General features: G+C 40.9%; 2 protein-coding genes across 8 annotated transcripts in view; both read left to right on the top strand.

Moving 5' to 3' along the window:
* The window catches only part of LOC129771467 (obscurin), a 214180-nt gene that overhangs the window by 51273 nt on the left and 141669 nt on the right, over positions 1 to 21238 (top strand). The gene's annotated exons all lie outside the window — the stretch shown is intronic.
* Positions 10117 to 20880, top strand: LOC129771469 (uncharacterized). The gene is made up of 2 exons (XM_055775145.1): positions 10117 to 15469; positions 20419 to 20880. The coding sequence occupies exons 1-2, from the start codon at positions 10955 to 10957 to the stop codon at positions 20536 to 20538; spliced, it is 4635 nt and encodes a 1544-aa protein (XP_055631120.1). The 5' UTR covers positions 10117 to 10954; the 3' UTR covers positions 20539 to 20880.

The raw sequence follows: 21238 nt of genomic DNA, 5'->3' as shown, positions 1-21238 counted from the left end.
CAAAATAATCTTTCACTATAAAATTCCTAGTACTTCTACTAAAACTCATCATTATAATATCAGATTACTTTCAGACACAATTCTCGTTCAAGATTTTCCATTTTCTTCATATTTTTCCGAAAATTTTCAATTGTCATCTTGGTAGGAATATGTTTGGTTGAAATATGTGTAATATTTTAAAGCGACCCCTCTCCATTCCAGAGGATGGAGGGATGTCAAACCATCATAGAAACGTTTTTCGTACCCAAAAACTCTCATATCCCATATTTACCTCCATTTGCTTGATTAGTTCTCGAGTTATGCAGCCACCGCCCTCCATCTTAGGGAGGGTGGAGGAGTGTCAAAAGTGTTCATATGTATGGTAGTTCCCCTCCCCCTTAGAGAGAGGGGAGGAGTGTTAATTCAACATAGAAACCTCCACATGCCAAATTTGGCTCGATTTGCTTGATTAGTTCTGATTAGTTCTTGATTAGTTCTCGAGTTATGCAGAAATTTGTGTTTCATTTGTATGGCAGCCTCCCCTTAGAGAGGGGAGAAGAGTGTCGAACCACCATAGAATCGTTTATCGAATCAGGAAGATTGGAAGTAAAAATCAGGATAAATCAGGATAGCTCATATTGGGTTGTCCGAAAAGTTAATGTCGATTTTTGGGAAAATAAAAACATCATTTTCAATCAAAGCATTATAATTTATGAAATCTGTAGTTCTGTTTCACAATCTTTCGTCATCTTTTACACAGCTTAAATATTCTATTCTCCCAGAACATGGTTGCTTCCTCGTCGAAAACTGCTACGAGCCATATATGTGAGAATCAGATTGCTTGGTAGTAGCTCATAATACAGAATCCATTCCAAATCAGAGTATATCATTCGGGCGAAGACCGGATATGTAAAAAAAATAATAAGCATGGTATAAGTCCTCGCACTAGCGAAATGCTAGTGTTTTGTTTTTTTCATCAATCAATTTTCATCAATTCATCGTCAATTCTTTGAAATTAATCTTTACTCAACAAATGAAGAAAGCATATCAGCAGTGTTCTAGCACTGTTTTGGGAAGCCACAAAACAATTGAGGGTATGGATAAAAAAGTTAAGTACAAAGCTTAACTTAATGTAAGATATATACAAGTGCGAATTGGAGAACTATCATGACAGGAAACTTTGGCATGGAAATTTATTACGAATAATGTAAAGAGTACAAAAATCAGGAAAAATCAGTATCATTTAAGAAAAATCAGGATAAATTGAGTGTTCGTAAGGATATCAGGGAGCGTGTTAAAAAGTCTGGGAAATCCTGAAAAACCAGGAAGGTTGGCATTGAGACACTTTTGCTTGACTCATAGCGGGGGCAAGGTGGCCACTATGGTAAGAGTTGTGATTTTGAACGCGCCTAATTGACGAATTGAATGAGAACATCACATCACTTGAATTGTTGGTTGAATAACTCAAGGCGCATTCATGATGAATTTGATGTTTTTTTCAGATACCAAATATAATAATTTTTAATCATGATAATTTCGCAAGGGTTGCACATTAAACACGTTATAGTTACCTATAACTTAACAATAACACCTCCCATTCTTGTCACGCTTGATATAAAATACAACGACCTTGATATGTAGCACAATTTTGCCGGAAACAATAATCTTCTTTACGCCTAGATTCACGAGTCACTTCATGTAGTCATCTCACCCTTAGTGGTGGTCAACTTGACCCGTCATGATTTTAGTAGCACATTTTTCATACCTTTCTTAATTTATCATATAACATTATGAAATAAAAAGAAAAACGTTTAGAAGTCAACGAGATTGCGGAAAACATCCTGATAATGGAATGCCTCAATTTTATATGCATTGTGTTTAATTGTACTCTATGCTTAGGGTGGCCGTCTTACCCCGTCCTCCCCCTTTTTTTCGATTGCACTAACCACTCGTTTTCCTGCTCGATGCAAGGATCAATCTTTTCTGCCTACAATTCGGCGTTAGCTCACAATGTGAGTAGATGCGTATCACGAGTTATTCTCCATTTTTTGGACAAACAGGCATTTATAAGTTGGCGGAATCAATGGAGGGATGATCTTGGAAGATGGTTTTACTCTGTTATCCCCAAAATTCAATCAATTTACGACTTTATCGTGTAGGTCTTGTTACTAACAATTTATGTAATTGTGGTCCAGGATGTCATAATATCGAGCATGTTGTTTGGTTATGTGAAAAATGCAATTCATGAATTTCACTGGCTGGTGATTTAGAAGTTCGAAAGGGTATACTCACGCATATCAGATTTTGATAGCTTGAGTAGCCGAGATCTTTATATTATATTATGTTCCCCATATATGTTTTCCCCCGCCCGCTTCACTTCCTCGAACGCACTTGCCCACACTCCTTTCTCTTTCCTATACATAAGTAGAACTTCGCATCCAATGAGATCAGTTCACTACAGCAGCAACACGAACTTCCCAAGAGAGCGCTCATAACCAAATACTCGATCTACATCATACTCAATATACCGTTCTGAATCATATTTCGGACACTCTCTAATAATAAATTGAAATTTTTTATACTCTGATCATCTATATATATATATATATATATATATATATATATATATATATATATATATATATATATATATATATATATATATATATATATATATATATATATATATGATTTTTTATATATATATATATATATATATATATATATATATATATATATATAAATGGATTTCTGTCTGTCTGTCTGTCTGTCTGGGTTTGTGGTGTCATACAAAATAAAAAATAGATTTTAATGTGATGAAACGCACTCCTATATCTTCTTCTGTCTATACCAATCAAAAAGTATAGCCGAATATGTCGATAAGAGCAGAACTCGAGGAAGCAATTGTCCGATTTAAGGCTGTCTTTATTCTATCATATATTCGGTATAAAACATTTATCCCATGTAACGGAGAAATTTGTTATTTGCAAGTGGTTGAAAAATCTTGAACGAGAATGATGAGTTTTGTTTGAAATGCTAGGAATTTTATAATTTTATATTTTATAGTAAAAGGAAATTCAACGGGGTCGATTAGAAGATCAATCAATGAACAGTTCCGCGATAGGACTCATGAACTTGCTCATAGTAAGTAAAAGGTGAATGTTTGAAGGTATTGATAACAAAAATCAAATTTTAGGAGGGATGAAGTTTGCCGGGTCAGCTAGTATAACTATAATATTAATATCACAATTGATACTTTTGAGTAACCCTTTAGTTCATCATAATCAGGGCGTTAAGCATTTCAAGTTATTGTTACAGGGTGACCGAAATATGAAGCTGTCCGGAATTTGATCCGGAACGATACATGATCTGGCTATAAACTTTTTACAGCCACCTACAAATAATGTTCCGGACAACGTGGCAACGAAGGAGAAAATGCTGTTTATATCTATGATATATTTCTGTAGTCATAGATTTATCTGACTTACTATTATTACTGACTATTTAGAATGACTCCTTATCTTCTTCTGCATAATTGAATAAACATAAGAAAAGGCTAGTAATGACTTTAATGGTATTTTTGTGTACATTCTTGAACAGAATGTGGTTCCGGATTCTACCACGTTATCTCATCTAATCTTTTTCAAGGATACAAGTTCATACCCGAAACGGTTTTCCAGGGCTTCAATTTGATTCATCAAAAGAGAAAAAAATACAGATTATGAACAAAGAAAAAACTCTATTCAAATGCAATTACTATACACAATCACAGTCCTATGTCAAGATCCCGTCCGTGCCCCTAGGCTCAGACCCATCAACTTTTTTATTGCCAATCTTTCTATGGAGCGATGTTCTGGAGTGTTGGCAGGGTTATGAACTCGGGCACCACTATATTTGACAGCAAATTGTTCATTTCAACCCACTTGTCCAAACGAAGTAGAATCAGTTTCTCTAACAATTTACGGATACAGGATAACATTGCAATCGGCCTATATGAATTATGATCGCAAGCCGGCTTGTTGGCTATCACTTTCACTTGTCTCCAGTCACAATATTCAGCTTCAGAAAGCTGTTGAACAAGTTCAGCAAACGATGTTTTGCCAAGTCGGGATGATTCTTCAACAATTTGAATTTAATCTTGTCCGATCCCGGAGCTGAATTGTTACATAAGAGGAGGGCAATTGAAAATTCTACCATCGAAATATTCTCATAATCGCATTGGAGCGGAATGTCGCGTATGACGCTTTTTGCAGGGACGGAATCGGGACAAACCTTCCTTGCAAATTTGAACATCCAACGGTCAGAGTATTCCTCACTTTCATTTGTATGGTTCCAGCCGCGCATTCTCCTAGCCGTATTCCAAAGACTACTCATAGCGGTCTCCCTTGACAAACCATTGACATGTTTCCGCCAATATCCACGCTTTTTTGCTTTATTCAAACCTTTTAGTTTGATTTCCAGATCTTGGTACTTTCGAAACCATTCCACTAATCCAGTTTTCCTGAATTTTTTGAAAGCGGATGGTTTTTCAAGATAAACCTTTGAGCACTCCTTATCCCACCAAAGTGATGCAGGACGACGTCGGAAAGTGGTAGCAGGAACACGTTTCTTTTAAGCTTGAAGTGCGCTTTCGTAAATCAAACTTGATATAAAGTTATACTCTTCAAGGGGAGGAAGTTCATGCATCGAAACGATTGCTTCAGATATTAATTCCGCAAATTTTCTCCAGTCAATATTTTTCGTGAGGTCATACGCAATATCGACTGACTCACTAGATTTTAATTCATGGGCGATCGATAAAATTATTGGTAGGTAATCACTACCGTGTGGATCTTGGATTACCTTCCATGTGCAATCTGGGGATAATGAAGAAGAGCAGAGAGATATGTCTAGCATACTGATCTTATTATTATTTAATTATTTGTCAACAGATAAAATAATTACCCTAATGACATAAAAATTTCAACTCACACTACACATATTAATTAAAAAGTTTACGGAAACAACTCTTATTTTTACAACGCGAAACATCAAAGTCAAACACATCGTATCATCTGTTGAAGACACGGCAACCAGACAGCATGCAAATCAACACCGAACAAAATTGAACCATACGATATATATCTTTAATTCTTCCTTAGCATCGAGCAAAACAACTGTGTGTGTAACATCAGCATTGAAAAAGACTGTTGTCTGATAGCTGGAGCGAGAGTTGCATGATGTTGTTTTAAATTATAGAGGCTTTGAAACTCGTCAGTTCAATCGCCTCTAGCCTTGATGAAGACCAATTTGGAAAACTAAAATGGCTCGGCCTTGAGAAAAGTCATTTTGAGAACCTCGTTGCCGTCTGGTCGGCAGCTAGATGACTGATGAATTGTGAATACTGTAATTTAAAATCGCGAATGATTTGTTTATACTCAATGGATAGAATACCTCGGAGCTAAAATTTCAATATTTTCTCTAATCACATTGTCCGTAGAACGAATGCTGCATTTGTATTTCGAACGACCGATTTACGTTCGTCTGATTAGCAGGGATATTTTAATATTGTCTCTCGCTGATACAAATTCGGCGACGGGAACACGATAAGAAAATGTGTATTTTTCCAATGTGCCTTAATTGAAATCATTCAAGGATTAAGGTCAGAGCAAATTCCCCTTCCTATTCAATCGGTTGGCTTCACACTCTCCCGAAAAATTAGTGTATATCACAAGTTTTTTGGTAAAAATTACCAATGGAGGGTAAAGTGGTCACCTGCTTGTTTGGTAGTATTACTATTGATTATTGACACCGTATTGATAGGGACCTTATGTTTGAAGAATTTAATGAATTTTGAGTCACCCTGTACTTCAGTAGAGTTGTCGCATGTCGAAACATAAATAAAAACAGAAATTGCGCTCTCGATAGCCATTCGGGCGTAGTTCTGTGTGCATGGTATCTAAGGAATTTCTCGTGAAATGTATCTTATTCAATCTGATATGTTGGACAAATCATCAGTTTGGACGACTGCTCACATATTCTAGGAGAGGTGAACATATATTTTGTTCAATCTCAGCGAATAATTATCATATAAATTACTTTGATGTTTGGGGGCAAAGTTGTCATAGGTGCATAACGACTTACAATGTTATGATTACTAAAGCTAAAGCCTGTCCACGTTAAATTTCGGACACTTTTCTTTCAGTGTAGTTTATGAAAAATTTCACTAATCAATGAAATATTTCACTTACATGACAACTGAAACCCTCCTCTTTATTTCGATGTCCAACATGTTTACATTCTTCTACAGTTTGGTAAAATGGCGTCGAATCAAGTGGAAGTATGCAAACGCATTTTGCGCGAACGGCAGCAAAATCCAACACTGTCGGTACGCGATCTCGCCAAAAAGCTAAAACTGCCGAAGAGTACCGTGATTAATGTGTGAACATCGTTTGATCAGCGCTTAACTGTGGATCGAAAGGTTGAAAGCGGAACAAATCGAAAACTATGCTCCCGACAGATGGACCGAATGGTGGTTGCTATTGAATGGTGGCTCGAAAGGTTGGAAAATCAAAATCATATGTACAAAAAGTGAAGCAGAGGCATGGACTGAAGGCGTACAAAGTGAAAAAGGTGCCCAATTGTGATGATAAGCAAAATTCACTGCAAAAAGCCGTGCTAAGGTGCTCTACACCCAGTTTTTGCAAAAATGTTCATGCACCATAATGGACGAAGAAACTTCTGTTCTCGAAGACATAAACAGCTTCCGGGACTCGCTTTTTATACTGCAATGCGAAGGAATGCCGTAGCCGAGTGTTTCCGGACCAAGAAGTAGTCTAAATTCCCCAAAAATCACTTGGTTTGGCAAGCCATATGCAGTTGTGACCGAAAATCCAAATCTTTCGTCTCTACCGGCACTATCAACAAAGATGTCTACGAGAAGAAATGTCTCCAGAAGCGGTTGCTACTAATCATAAGAAGCCACGACTCTCCAGCGTTATTTTGGCCAGATTTGGCCTCTTATCACTATGTAAAATCCATTCTGGAATGGTATAATGCACATGAGGTCAAATATGTGCTAAAAACAGCAAATTCCCCGAACTGTCCAAAACTTCACCCAGTGGAAAAGTACTGGGCTCTGATTAAGTGAAAACTATTCGAAACTAAGAAGAAAGCGAATGGCATTAATGATTTCAAGAGGAGATGGAAAAGCGCCGCCGCCAGCATATCTGAGGGTACTGTACAGAATCTAATGGCAGATGTTCCCAAGAAAGTCCATGAATTTTACAGACAACGTAATTAACATCAAAGTATGTTTTCCTTATTTTAGATATAAGTCTATTTTACCGAAATAAACAATCGGTTTTGTTGTATTACGTGAATTTTTGTTTTCCTGGCATCATCTTGGTGTCCGAAATTTAACGTGGACAGGTTTTAATATACCTCATCACATTCTGCTCTTGAAGAGGATCATTTTATGGCTTTGACCTTGGAAAAATATGCCACGTTATGTGTTTCTTACAACATTTTTGCATGCATGAGAAAATTTGAATTGAGACTCTAAGTGAATAGACCAAGCTTATTTAACACATGTACCTACTATATCGAATATGATTTGAAATTAGGACGAAAAAAACGCGTAAATCTATCCCATTTAGCTTGATATTTGCGAGTGACCACTTTGTCCCCACTAGGGTACCACTTTACCTAGAAGCAATAAAAAAAGTTCAATTTTTACCTTTTTTTTTTCCTAATGATGAAAAATGTACTACTTTGAATTTTTATAGTAAAAGAAGTATGCCATCTTGACCAACAATGAATTGAACTATAATACTCTTAGAAAAACGGTAATTGTAGCGGTATGTGGACGTTGGAAATGGACATATTCCTTAGGGTGACCACTACGCCCCCCCTTCCCCTATAACCCGGTTCAACGTTGGTTTAACATATACCATGTTTAGGGTATTTAGGTTATGTTATGTTGAATTGATTTTCATTAATGTCACTTACCTTTCCTGAATCTCGATTAATTCGACCGTGTGTAAACTAATGTGTAAATGTGTAGTGTGAACTACGTCACCAAATCAAAAAACAGGTCACGTGTTTATTAAATAAAGTTAACGTTAATGACTATTCTTGCCGCGAACGGATTTTGGCTATTTACATACCAAACGAATCGGAAATTCCTTCAGATTTGTTTTTATGCTATATATTACAATCCCATGGTGTGTAAATGGTCTAAATTGATGAAAACTGGAAGCATTTCCGTATTTCCATACATTTATTCTGATCATTCGTTAGCTTCCCTACCCATGCTGTCAATAACGAGCAGCTTATCGGCGATCAACGAAGGAGAATGATTTAAAGTCTCCGTGAACAAATAAAATAAGAAGAAGAACGAAGGGGAATATTTGCCTAGAGCATTGGATCTTGCTGAGGCTTGTTCTCCCTTGTTTTGCGTCATTACATGTCTTCCAAAAATTGTGTGGGGAATCTTTAAACTAGGCTATCATTGGCTCACCAAGGAAATAATTGTTCAGGAATTTTGCATGTGATTTGGTTTCGCATGACAGTAGCAAAACTGCATTCAACAAGGATGGCGTTTGCGCTAATCTTGATATTAATGAAGAAATGCAACTCTTTTCGAGGTTACTGAGATTAACAAACAGAATTTATTTCGTTTATTTAGTAACCAAGTAAATATCGTTCTAGAATTTTGTATGTGATTGGGTTTCGCTTGCCAGTCACGAAACATTCTCCCCTAAGGATGCTGCTGCGCCTATCTCGAGCATGAGAAAGTAATGCAACTTTTTTCGAGGTCTGTAATATTACCAGAAGCTTTTCTTACAGAATAGCGCAAAATGATGAGAAGTATTTATATTCTTAGTCGCTTCAAGCCACCAATGTTTGGTGACCGCTTGTTTGGTGCTGGTTGATTTTCGTTGTACGAACGATGCCTAGAAGTGCGATTCCACTGAGGTAATACTAAATAACATGTAGTATGATATTCGATACTTACAAGTATTGCCACTGTTGTTTTTTTCCATTCAGTTCCAAAGAAAGATCGATGTTGTTATGAGATGTGGAATAATGATGCTGTTGCAACAAGTATATAATCGCATGTAACCGAGTGTATGTCAATTGCAAAAATAGGCCACCGGAATAGCGTTCGAGGTAAATTTTCAATTCACTGACATGAAACAAAGTGCGACATGCGATTAGCTTTTTTTGTTCCGCAGGGCGAGAATGAATCATCAATCAATTATTGTCATCTGATTTTACAATAAAAAACCTTTTCAGGGCGACCAAACAATTTTATTAAACAGTTATTTCTAAAACTTCGCAGCATTCTAAAGTAATATCTAAAGTCGTGTCTTGGACACAACCGCCTCAATTTTTTCCATCAAATTAAGTAACATTTCGTAACTTTTTGACCATAACTTCTGTGTTTTATTTAAATTTAAAACCTATCGCTCTCATTGGGAATGTCTTCATGAGCAATCTCGCTGTTCCTCGTCATTAAATACCATCAATACTGATCAGACAAATCGACAATGTGATCGGAATCTGGAGTTACATTGAAATCATCGTTCTTTTTGTACGGTAAATATTGTATTATTCACCTGCGAAATAAAACTTGTTTGCGAAACACGCTAAACGTAATCCCAGCACCTTTCAACCATCGGCCGATTCATATACACAATCACTCATCTCTACTGTCTGTTTATGATTCTGCGGTACATCCGCCTGCTCGAGGAAAACACATAAGCGCTAAACCAACGCGTGTTGATCGCAGTAGAATTTCCACGGGATCATCACACTCACCGTGCGGACAGGTAATACATACATTGGAGGTGCAATAACATTGCACTTTTCTAATGGCACATCGGGAGAGAGACATTTCATCTCACGGCTCACCACAACCGTGCTCAGATGATGCTCCCGCTCTCCTCTCGATCGCTTTGCTCTCGAAATGCGCGAAGCATAGAGGTGCGAAAGTTACTTCCTTCTTCTGGTGCTGAGAAAGAGAAAATTTGCATGTTGGATGGGTTTTTTTTCCCACTGGGTGGGAACACCTCTCGGGGTTTTGGCAGGGAGCAACGGGGATCACGGCACGGAATGGGAGTGAAAAATAATTTATATTTATAACCAGTTCTCACGTTGCCGAGAAGCGGCACTTTAGCAGCATCAGTCCACCGCGAGCAAGCATCCAATGCGTTTCGGGACAAGTCCGGATCGGTTCGAATAATCCAACCAGTGAAGTTAAGTGAAGATTTGGAGTGCGTTGATGAAACCCGTTGGACAGCAGAAGACTGGGATAAAACGATTAATTTCGAATTCGTGCGTGTGTGTGGGGACTGTTTGTGTCAGCTTCAATTACGGTTGGTAATTGTAGGAATATTTATGCGACTGGTGACGAAAGTGCTATGTGCGAAGATTCTGTGAAAATTTCGAATTAAAAATAATCGAAGAGAAGAAAACCGACCTAGTGACAGTACTGTTTGGGTTGTGAAGATAACAAGTATCAGCGCGAAGCGCTGTGAATTTTCTGTGATTTATTGCGAGCGTGAAGACCAATTGTTTTGAGTGGTCGAACAGTGTGTCAAACGACAGATTATTTTTAGGGCAAAAATAAAGGCTCAGTGTTTTTGTTGAGAAGAGCAGTTAGTCACATTCATTCCAATCTACAGTAGCGTATGCAACAGAACAAACACTCGGAGGTCACAAAAGTGGTGTAATCTTTCCCGAAAGAATTCAACGGCTGCGGAACACGGTGGGATAGCAAGGGCAAAAATAGAACTGCATCGGGTGACTGTCGGCAGACCTGCCAAGTAGGAAATCTTCGCATCACTGACTCAAACCACACGCACCATAAACCTCGCCCAGTGGTAGCTCTGGAACTCGGCCACAGCACGTGTCTCTGGCGCACAAAATTTCCTTAGGCGAATCCAGTAGGAAAAAGTGGCTATTTTTAGCGGCCCATCGGTTTTTCGAAATGTCTTTCTGTCGCATCACAGGAAAATGCCGCTCTCTACCGAAACCCAACTACTTCCCTATGCTGCCGCCCATTTCTCCGGCGGATGCAAAGCGATTCTGCCGAGTAACGGGAAAGTCCTATGGTTTGCCGTCCCATCACTTCATACCGGTGGTTCTCGTCAAATCGGCCGCTAGCAGTAAGTGCAAAATAACAAACATTTCCGGAGAGCTCGAGCCTCATCACTACCAGCCGGGAACCTATGGCAGCCGGAAGCACGTCGTCATCTGTGAAGTGCGTTATGTGTTCCCACTGCTGGATCCGGAGGATGATTCGCAGAAAAATCTCACCAGTATTTTGGCACGGAAGAACAAAGCCATGGAGCAGAGTCTTTATGTGTACAAGGTCGATCAACGAAACTTTGGGTTGGTTTTCCCTGCCCGACTGGAAGCGGCCGTACGCGATGGGGATGTCCGCGACGTAATGCTCGCGAAGGAGTCCGACAAGCTGCTGATCAAGCTCAACAAGGGAAATAGTGTTTCGGTGAGCCTCAAAAATGTGGAACAGGCGGAGCTGGAGAATCTGTACGAGGGCGAAGGTCCCCGCGAAGAGGTTATTAAAAAGCGAGAGAAGGAAGACGCCAAAAGGCCCAAGCCGAAAAGCAGAACCAACTGTTCCAGCATAGCGAATATCTTCGAGCAGAAGGAGAAAATTCAAGATCTCAAGGAGGAGGAAGAACAGAAATTCATCGAAGCCCACCGGGAGAAGGCAGCTCGATTGGCTTGCGAGCGTCGCGAGCGGCAACTCGCCGAGAAGCTGAAGGCGCTCAAACTTAACGAACACTTGATCGAACAGGAAAGTGAACTGAGTGATTTGATCAAACCCATGATCGAGTCCTGGGATTGGAACACGCTGGCCAGAGAAGCATCGGAGAATCGTTCGACCACCACCGCCGTCACCAGTCTGCCGGAAGCGCATCAAATTACCCCTCTAAACATGGAACCCAAAAAACTTCAAGTGGATCATTTGCTGCTCGAAAAATGCTCCGGCATGGAGGCTGCTTCCTACGTCGGATCCATCACTCCGGCCAGGATCGATCTCAAACCCGAGCATTTGAACGCGATCAAATCGATTTCACCCGCACAACTTGCCACCCTAGCCCACGTTGAAGAACGTCTCGCAACGCACCCGGAACTTCTACCCCACCTGGATGATTTGGCTTCAGTTGTGAACCGCCTGCAAGAATCCCAGCTAACCGAAGTGGATGGTGTTCCGGGGATTAAACTCGTTGTCAATCACCAGGAAGTTTTCATCCCCGGCCAGACGATCATCGTGAACGCTAAGCCAGTCTTCGTTCCCGGCCAAACAATGGTGTCGCAAAGCGGCGACCTGCAGTTCGTCCCAGGCGTCACGATCACCTCGCACGAAGGCACCATCCAGTTTATCCCCGGTGAGATCAATTACACGAAAGTGGGGAAACCACAGGGATTCGTCGCGGGTAAAGTTATCGAGGGTAAGTTTGTCTGCGGTCAGGTACTGATCATCAACGATGAACCACAGTTTGTGCAAGGTCAGACGATCGTTACCCCCGAAGGGGTTAGCAAGTTCGTTGCCGGTGTGATGGATGAAGCTTCGGGAATGTTCGTTCCTGGACAAAACGTTGAAACGCCTGAAGGCGTGAGGTTCATCCCCGGACAGACGATAACCGTCAACGGGAAGGAGAAATTCGTGCCCGGCCAGACGATCATGAGCAAGAAGAGCAAGGAGATGGTGTTTGTACCTGGTCAAACAGTGGCAGACGAGCAAGGCGCGCTGAAGTTCGTCCCCGGTAAGACCGTAGTCACCTCGGAGGGAGCCAAATTCGTGCCCGGTCAGTACGTGGATGAGACGTTCGTTCCCGGAATCACCATTGGAGAAGAATTCGTGCCAGGTGTGAATATCGAGACGAAGGAGGGTTCGAAGTTCGTCCAAGGTCAAATCGTTCACACCAAACATGGGGATGTGTTTATGCCGGGTACGACAACGGTGGGTGAGGATGGAGCGGTGAAATTCGAACTGGCTGCTACAATCGAAGCGGTCAAGTTCAGTGAGTCCATTCCGGTGGGCATGGTGATGGATGGTGACAGTATGAAGGTTACCGAGTCTAATTTGTGTGTGTTTGGTCACATGGTTCAGAACGACAGCGGGGTTGAGTTCTACCCAGAGAAGATCAGGAAGGAGGATCTCCCACAGGGAAAAATCATCTCTGGTAAACTGATCAAACAATCAGCGGAAACCAAGTTCGTGCCTGGAATCATAGTGGACGATGGGTTCATTCCTGGCCAGGTGGTACACACCGACCACGGGGAACAATTCGTACCCGGTCAAGTGATTGAAACATCCGAGGGGCTGAAGTTTGTCCCGGGTCAGATTATCGAAACCAAAACCGGCCCGAAGTTCGTTCCCGGTCAAACTATGCAAACGGTAGATGGACCGCGTTTCGTTCCCGGTCAGATCATCAACACAAGAGCTGGTCCCACGTTTATTCCCGGTCAGGTGATATGCACTGACGATGACGGCGAAAAGTTCGTTCCCGGACAGATCGTGGATACGGACGATGGGCCGAGATTTGTTCCGGGTCGCGTGGTTGAAACTGAAAAGAAGGTTACCTTCATCCCGGGAAAGATCGTTCAAACCGCCGACGGGCCCAAATTCGTTGCTCCGGATTTGAAGGACACCGAGGACGGAGATGAAGAGTTCCTGGTGCAAAGTTTCACACTCACACCCGAAGAGCTGAAACTGTTGAAGCCTAGCCAGAATGCGACAACGTTTGATTCGGAGGAAAGCTTTCTGCTGGCAACCCTGGACAGTTCGATGCTGGAACAGCTTTCCGAGGCTGGAATGCACGTTGGACGCCAGGTTGAAGCCTCTGCCGTTGATTTTGTTCTTCAGAGTACTAAGGAGCGGAAGGCTCTCCAGCAGTTCATGGCAGAGCTTGGTATTCAAAAGGGTAGTATGGAGGTTCTGGAGAACATCTTCGATGGGCTGAAGGCCGTTTGTAATCGCGTTAATTTGGAATCGCTACAGTATGAGACAGCGATCGAAAAGCAACCGGATGTTTCCATTTGTAATGGTTCGATCGGGGTCGTTGAGACTCTCGCGACAAATCTGGCCACGATCTTGGCGAAGGGCGGTGAAATAGAGACTCGCAGCATGTACGAAGTGGTAGCCGAAGCGATTAAAATGTCCTGCGAAGAGTGTAGTGTGGAAGATTTGCAGCACGTCATGGAAACGCAAGCTATTGTGGATTATCTCGCCGCTGTGGTCAATCGAACGATCGTTAAGAGCAATATCGACCAGAAGCTGAAAACAATCACGGCCCTTGCGGGTGATGAAGATGAAGGGATCGAAGTGGGTATTGTGTCTCGTACCGGTGCTATCGACGAGTTTTGCCAACTTATGGACAACGACAGCATGTCGGAAGCGTTCGTAAATTTGCTAAAGAAGGACGAGAATTTATTCCGCTCGATCGTCAATAGTTTGAAGGTTTCTGGCGTGGTCGAGGATAGTGTGAACATTTCCGACATCCTCCAAGCGGCTGTCGTTGACAGCATTCAGGAAAAAACCCAAACCGCCATTGTTGATATGCTTAACGAGCCAAATCGCGAACAGCTGACGGCACTGTTGAAGAAATCGGAAGCACTTGCTTCAGCTCTTGGACACAGCAAAGAGGCAGAAACGTTCGAGTACTTGCTCCAGCATCCGGAAGCGCTGAAAGATCTAAACAAGGAAGACGAGCTGTTCACCATCATCAACCGAGTGTTGATTATGGAGGAGCTGGCAGAGGATGACGACGAGTACAGGGAACTGATCGACAGTTTGGAGAAAACGCCGGCTCACGCAACGAAAAGTGACAAGTTGCGTCAGTTGATCAGACAAAGTGGTGCGTTGTCGTTCACCCCCAGCAAAAAGCAAACAATTGAAACCTCGGAGGACATCCCGATGTCGTTGTTCTACACAAACAACCAACTCGCTATCGAGGAGTTCCTGCTGAAGAGCGGTCAAACCCGAAGACACTGTCCGAAAGCGTTCCTGATCATCAAAACAGGCATCCAAGCAGTAATCCCACGGGAATCCAGCCACGAAGTCCTTGCCGGAAAAATTGCCTACACGGTGCTGGATGAGAACGGAATTCGTCATTTTCAGCCGATGAATGTGCTGAGTGCGCTGAAAATAACACCACGCTTCCTGCATCGGTTCTCGATGTACACCTGCGATATCTGTGAGGAGCCGGACAACGATACGCTTAGCAGTAGCAGCAGCCATGATGGGGAACTGGAAGATACCCACATCTACCGACCACTATCGAGAAGGGGTTCTATGTACAACAGTGCCACCTCGACGAATGGGTACCTGAAGGATGACGGACACGATCACGGACTCTATCGCAAGTCGCTGAAAAATGGCTATCATCACCCGCCTCACAATCATCATCACCATCATCATCAGAAGCATCACCATCACCAACAGTATCCACATTATGACGAGAACATTAAGGTACGGAAGGTTATATTTCACTTCTAGGTTGTGTTTTATTGCAACATCGTCGCGGGGTCTATTAATACGGGGATGCGTGGCGTAAATTTAGAAACGCTAAACAAAACATTTAGCTGCCCTTCGGTTTCGCGGCATGGACAAGAGTTTTAGTGCGTATGACGTTAGTCGTGGTTGAGCAGAAATAGCATCGGTGGGGGAGGGAACCCGAGTAAAAAGAAAAAAAAATCGCGAGTAATGTTAGAACTGGCTGGTAGAAACTATGTTTTACTTGATCTCAGTTTAGATTCGGTTGAAATTCATCGAGCAATAGTTCAACCTAATTAATTTCTATATTTTTCAGATAACCATTCTCTCATACAAAAATTTAAATTTCCTAGAGATGCAGTTCATTGAATTTATACTCAGATCTTCTAGAAGTTGGAAGTTTTGTTACATTGCTGCTTCTCATGTCGAACTAAATTTTCTAATATTAAAAGCGGATAGTATATAGACCAGTTTGAAGCTCAATAATTCTCGTTTCGAGATCTTTTGCCATTTTGCCAAAGTATGAACGACGCTTTCAATATGAAAATACATTTTTTTCTCAATTCACTTAGTTCATGTTTCCATCCGTTGTGTTTGTCGTACATACGAGATTGATGACAGATGATACCACTCGATAATTAATTAGTGATTGGAAGAAACACTTTCCGAATTCCATAGAATTCAGCTTTTTTTTTTCTAACATTGTAATTAAAAAGGCTTGAGGAATAACATGTTAATTCTTCGCGGTGCGTCCTTCGTTCTTCGAAAGTATGAATGACAGAATCTCTTTTTTTGCTCAACGAATAATCTATTTCCATTGCACAATTTGGTTTGATTGAGGTTCCGGAGCATGTCGATCAAAGATTCAAGCTTCAGGTCGTAAATTATGTGATGTGTAGCGAAATACAATAAATCTGTAAACTCTGTTGCATGATTGATCACTTTCCTTGGTTCATTGACACAATCACTGATTGTGTCACTGAACCGTATTGTTTAGGAATTGCATTTTGAGTTATTTGATCAAAATCATCGATTTGCGATGTATCACGTATCAATATTTTCTGGTGCCAAATCGCACATGCACTCAAAGGATCATAATTTTGAACGATGTTTCCTGTATTCCCATTCGCAACAAGTTTTTATTCGTCGTTGTGAAATGGGAGAAATTCGGCGAGTTTAAAATAAATTAGTTGGAAATGTCCACTGTTACTTTTCCATTTCCAATTGCTATCAATTGATTCGAAAAAATGTATTCAGATGAACAGTTTTGTAACGTAACTACCGCTTTGTTTCAAATTCCGAACACTTAAGCTTTGATGGCCCTTAAACAGTGTCTCGTTACACAGAATGGTACTTTTTCGTGAAATTAATTTGATTTTTGGATACAAAAGACCTTTTTTCATTGACTACAATAAAATTGATTTTTGAAACACGCAACTTTTGAACTACTTGACCGATTCCGACGATACATCTAATTATAGCCAATTGCCTAGTCTTTCATGGAAAAATATTAGGCTGTCAAAAAAGTCCTGCGGTATTTCCGCGAGGTGTCGTTGTAAGCGCGTAGTTCTAGTTGTATTCATTGTATCGAGTCATACTATAGCTTGTTGGAAAGGTATTTTTGCGCGTTATAATATAGTCCTTGACAGTGTTTTGTTTGGTTAAGTCGTTCGTGAGTTATAGTTTCGCAAATATGGAGCAAAATAAAGAGAAAATCCGACATATTTTACAGTACTACTATGACAAAGGCAAAAATGCATCTCAAGCTGCCAATGAAATTTGTGCAGTTTATGGACCCGATACAGTTTCCATTTCCACCGCACAACGATGGTTTCAACGTTTTCGTTCTGATGTAGAGGTCGTCGATGATGCGCCACGCTCCGGAAGGCCTGTCGTCGAAAATTGCGACAAAATCCCTGAATTAGCCGAGAAAGACCGGCATAGTAGCAGCCGTAGCAACGGCCAAGAGCTGGGGATAAGTCATCAAACCGTTATTAACTATTTGAAGAAGCTTGGATTCACAAAGAAGATCGATGTATGGGTGTATTGCGACAAAATCGCTGAATTAGCCGAGAAAGACCGGCATAGTAGCAGCCGTAGCAACGGCCAAGAGCTGGGGATAAGTCATCAAACCGTTATTAACCATTTGAAGAAGCTTGGATTCACAAAGAAGCATGATGTATGGGTGCCATACACGTTGACGCAAAAAAATATCTTTGACCGTATCGACGCATGTGAATCGCTGCTGAATCGCAACAAAATCGACCCGTTTCTGAAGCGGATGGTGACTGGCGATGAAAAGTGGGTCACTTACGACAACATGAAGCGCAAACGGTCGTGGTCGAAGCCCGCTGAAGCGGCTCAGACGGTGGCCAAGCCCTCATTAACGGCCAGGAAGGTTCTGCTGTGTGTTTGGTGGGATTGTCAAGGAATAATCTATTATGAGCTGCTTCCCTATGGCCAAACGCTCAATTCGGACCTGTACTATCAACAACTGGACCGCTAGAAGGTAGCACTCATGAAGAAGAGGCCATCTTTGATAAACAGAGGCCGCATTGTCTTCCATCAGGACAACGCCAGGCCACACACTTTTTTGGTGACGCGCCAGAAGCTCCGGGAGCTCGGATGGGAGGTTCTTTTGCATCCGCCGTATAGTCCGGACCTTGCACCAAGTGACTACCACCTGTTTTTGTCCATGGCGAACGAGCTAGGTAGTCAGAAGTTAGCCACAAAAGAGGCCTGTGAAAATTGGCTATCCGAGTTTTTTGCCAATAAGGAAGCGAGCTTCTATAGCAGGGGTATTATGAAGCTGGCATCTCGTTGGGAACAAGTCATCGAACAAAACGGCGCATTTTTGACTTTAAACAGATGATTGTAACTAATTTTATGAACAAATGAAAATTCAAAAAAAATACCGCACGACTTTTTTGACACATTCGGCGATCCATTTTTATTTATATGAGAGGCTTTGAATGAAAGGGGTGTAAGTGACTTGATCGATTTCTCTTCATCAACTTTTTCTTTAATTAATAACTCAATTACACAAAAATGTTCCAATTTGAGTTTGCTATAGAATCCGATAGATGAGGTTTTGACCTATCTTCCACATTGGTAATTACAGCTGAGAATAAATTTGCAGCTAAGTTATGACCAAAAGAGAGAGTCGATGTAGAGAAATCGATCAAATCACTTACATTACAATCACTCATTCTAAGCCCCTCATATAAATAAAAATGGATCGCCGAATGTGTTGATAAGAGCAAAACTGGAGAAAGGAATTGTCCGATTTAGGGCTGTCTTCATTCTATCATATTTTCTGTATCAAACATTTATCCAATGTAACGGAGAAATATGTTATTCGAAAGTGGATGAAAAATCTTGCACGAGAATTGTGTCTGAAAATAATCTGATATTATAATGTCGAGTTTTGGTAGAAGTACTGAAATTTTACAGTAAGAAATAATTTTAAAGGGTAGATTAGCGGATCAATCACACAATTCTGCGATTCTGCGACACGACCCATGAACGTGTGCTTAGTAGGAAAACGTGGATGTGATAACAAAAAATAAATTTTGGGCGGGACGAAGTTTGCCGGGTCAGCTAGTAATATATAAATACTAATCTTTTTTATTATAATCTATGGTTCTATGTCTTGACAATATTTTAACAACGAATTCGAAGGATTGATTAAGCTAAAACTTCAGTAGATGATCATTTGCTATGTAACCATTTCGATGGGCTCGCGGCGACTGTCATTTGAAGGGCTCTGAATAACAGGGGTGTAGTGACTTGATCGATTCTCTCTTCATAAACTTTTTATTTCGCAGCAAAAACGTTCCAATTTGAGTTTACTATAGAAACCGATAGGTGAGGTCCTGACCTATCGTCCAAATTGTCAAATACAGCTAGGAATGTGTTTGCAGCTATGTTATGACCAAAAGAGAGAGTCGATTAAGAGAAAGTCGAACATGTCGCATACACTCCTTTTCTTCTGGGCTCATCATTTATATAATTTTGTAAAAGCTCACAGATTGTTTTTTACACCAGATGATAAGTGGTTTTATCCACTCATTTTTGCAATTATATTTGTGTCCTTCGTGTATAATAAGCTAGATGCTGATTCAGCCTCAAACAGACAAAGGAAGACACATTCAGAAGTATATTATTTTTGTGTTGAATTTGATCGGTTTTATACGCTTTTGTTGTAGCTTAAAGGGTTGCAATACTGTTGTCAGCAAACAAACATTCCTGTGAATCGTTCACATGACACATAATAAAATGAAAAGTATTGCATGCGAACATCATGTCGCAAGTTCACTTGAGCAACACTTAACAAGAAACAACACAGTGGTTTATTTCCAAACAAGACCAAACAAACACACAATTCTTGAGTGAAGTGAAGATTTCATTTTTTGCCCCAACTGTTCCGTCTCAGAAAATGGTACGACCACTTCTTGACGTGGGACGTAACAAATTGAAAGATGGCAAATTTGCTACCCGTGGTCCACGATTGGCCCCTGACAGCATTGTGTATCGCTAAATGTACAATTCGTGTTGGAAACATCTCAACAGCTAGTTAAATCTCGAAAGTACACGATCATTTTCTTGATACGAATCTACGAAACAATCGGTTCGTTCTAAGCGAACGATATTTTTAACCGCGCGGTCAAAAATCGCATATCTTCGAATTGAGTAACGATTTCTGCTGCTGCTACTACTTCGGCATCGCACTAAAAATAGTTCCAAATCAAAACCGGCCGCTTGTTCTCGGATTCAATCCCCACGCGAGGGATTCAACTGTTGCAATAAATCACAAACCGTTCCGATACAACCGCTCGAATAAGGTCCACACCATCTGGCCCTAATTCGTTTGAGGGTTTGTTGTTTTTACATGTGAATGTTTTTTTTTTCTGTTATCCTCACAGACTCTACCAATGGCGATGCGGATAGCGATCAAGGCCTCACTTGCGCGGGAAGTACCCATCATCCGGTCATCCAGTCGGGATTACATTCATCGATCATCCTCGATGGCACATCTGAAGTGAAGGTTTTTTAAATGTTTGGTAGGAACATATCCATACTAGTTAAGGAACTGTGGTCTAGCGATTAAGTATGAATATATTTAGCCCTTGTGATGGTGACAAAAATGCAAGGTTTTGATAGAAAGCCAACAAAATATATAGAAGAAATTCAAAACGTTAGTATTGCTACACAACAATTAGGCTGCCAGTGTATAATAGTATAGTACCGCAAGGACAAATTTGTATCTAAGGCTTAAGACTATTTTAGCAAATCAATATTTTGATATTTTTTATTCTGAGAAACCGAGAAGATGTAAACATTTAAGTAAATTAAATACGATAAACAATAAAGAAAGTGAAAATCGAATAGACACTCCCAGGAAATTCGAATCGCCACACAACGAGAGAAAATCCCCGACGCATCATTATGATCATCATCATCATCATAATCCCATTTGATCTGGCTCTGCTCAAAGTTTGCAAACAGTTTTATATTTCCATCGTAAATGTTCGTTTTGGATAGGATGTGTTTACTCAAGCTGACATTTGGGTGAAAACCTTCTTTTTTTTTGCGTGTTGGAAATAAAGTATCAGCCGAATGGGATGGGACGGGGGCGTTCGAAAGTTAACAAGAGCTCTCTAATTCCGATGCCCATGTTTTCAATTTCGCAAGTGGCATGGAGCATCGCGCAAAACGAGTTCATCCTGCTGTTCCGAATTTTAG

Source organism: Toxorhynchites rutilus, chromosome 2 (genome assembly GCF_029784135.1).
Source record: "Toxorhynchites rutilus septentrionalis strain SRP chromosome 2, ASM2978413v1, whole genome shotgun sequence".
Classification (NCBI taxonomy): Eukaryota; Metazoa; Arthropoda; class Insecta; order Diptera; family Culicidae; genus Toxorhynchites; species Toxorhynchites rutilus.
The sequence above is the reverse complement of the archived record's forward strand: the minus strand, read 5'-3'. Positions and strand labels throughout refer to the sequence as shown.

What these genes read in the sequence shown, in the direction of transcription:
- LOC129771469 (XM_055775145.1), top strand. Translation starts at nt 10,955, where the DNA reads ATGTCTTTCTGTCGCATCACAGGAAAATGCCGCTCTCTACCGAAACCC. An exon ending in ATTATGACGAGAACATTAAG is followed by an intron (nt 15,470 to 20,418) that starts GTACGGAAGGTT and finishes TTATCCTCACAG; the next exon opens with ACTCTACCAATGGCGATGCG.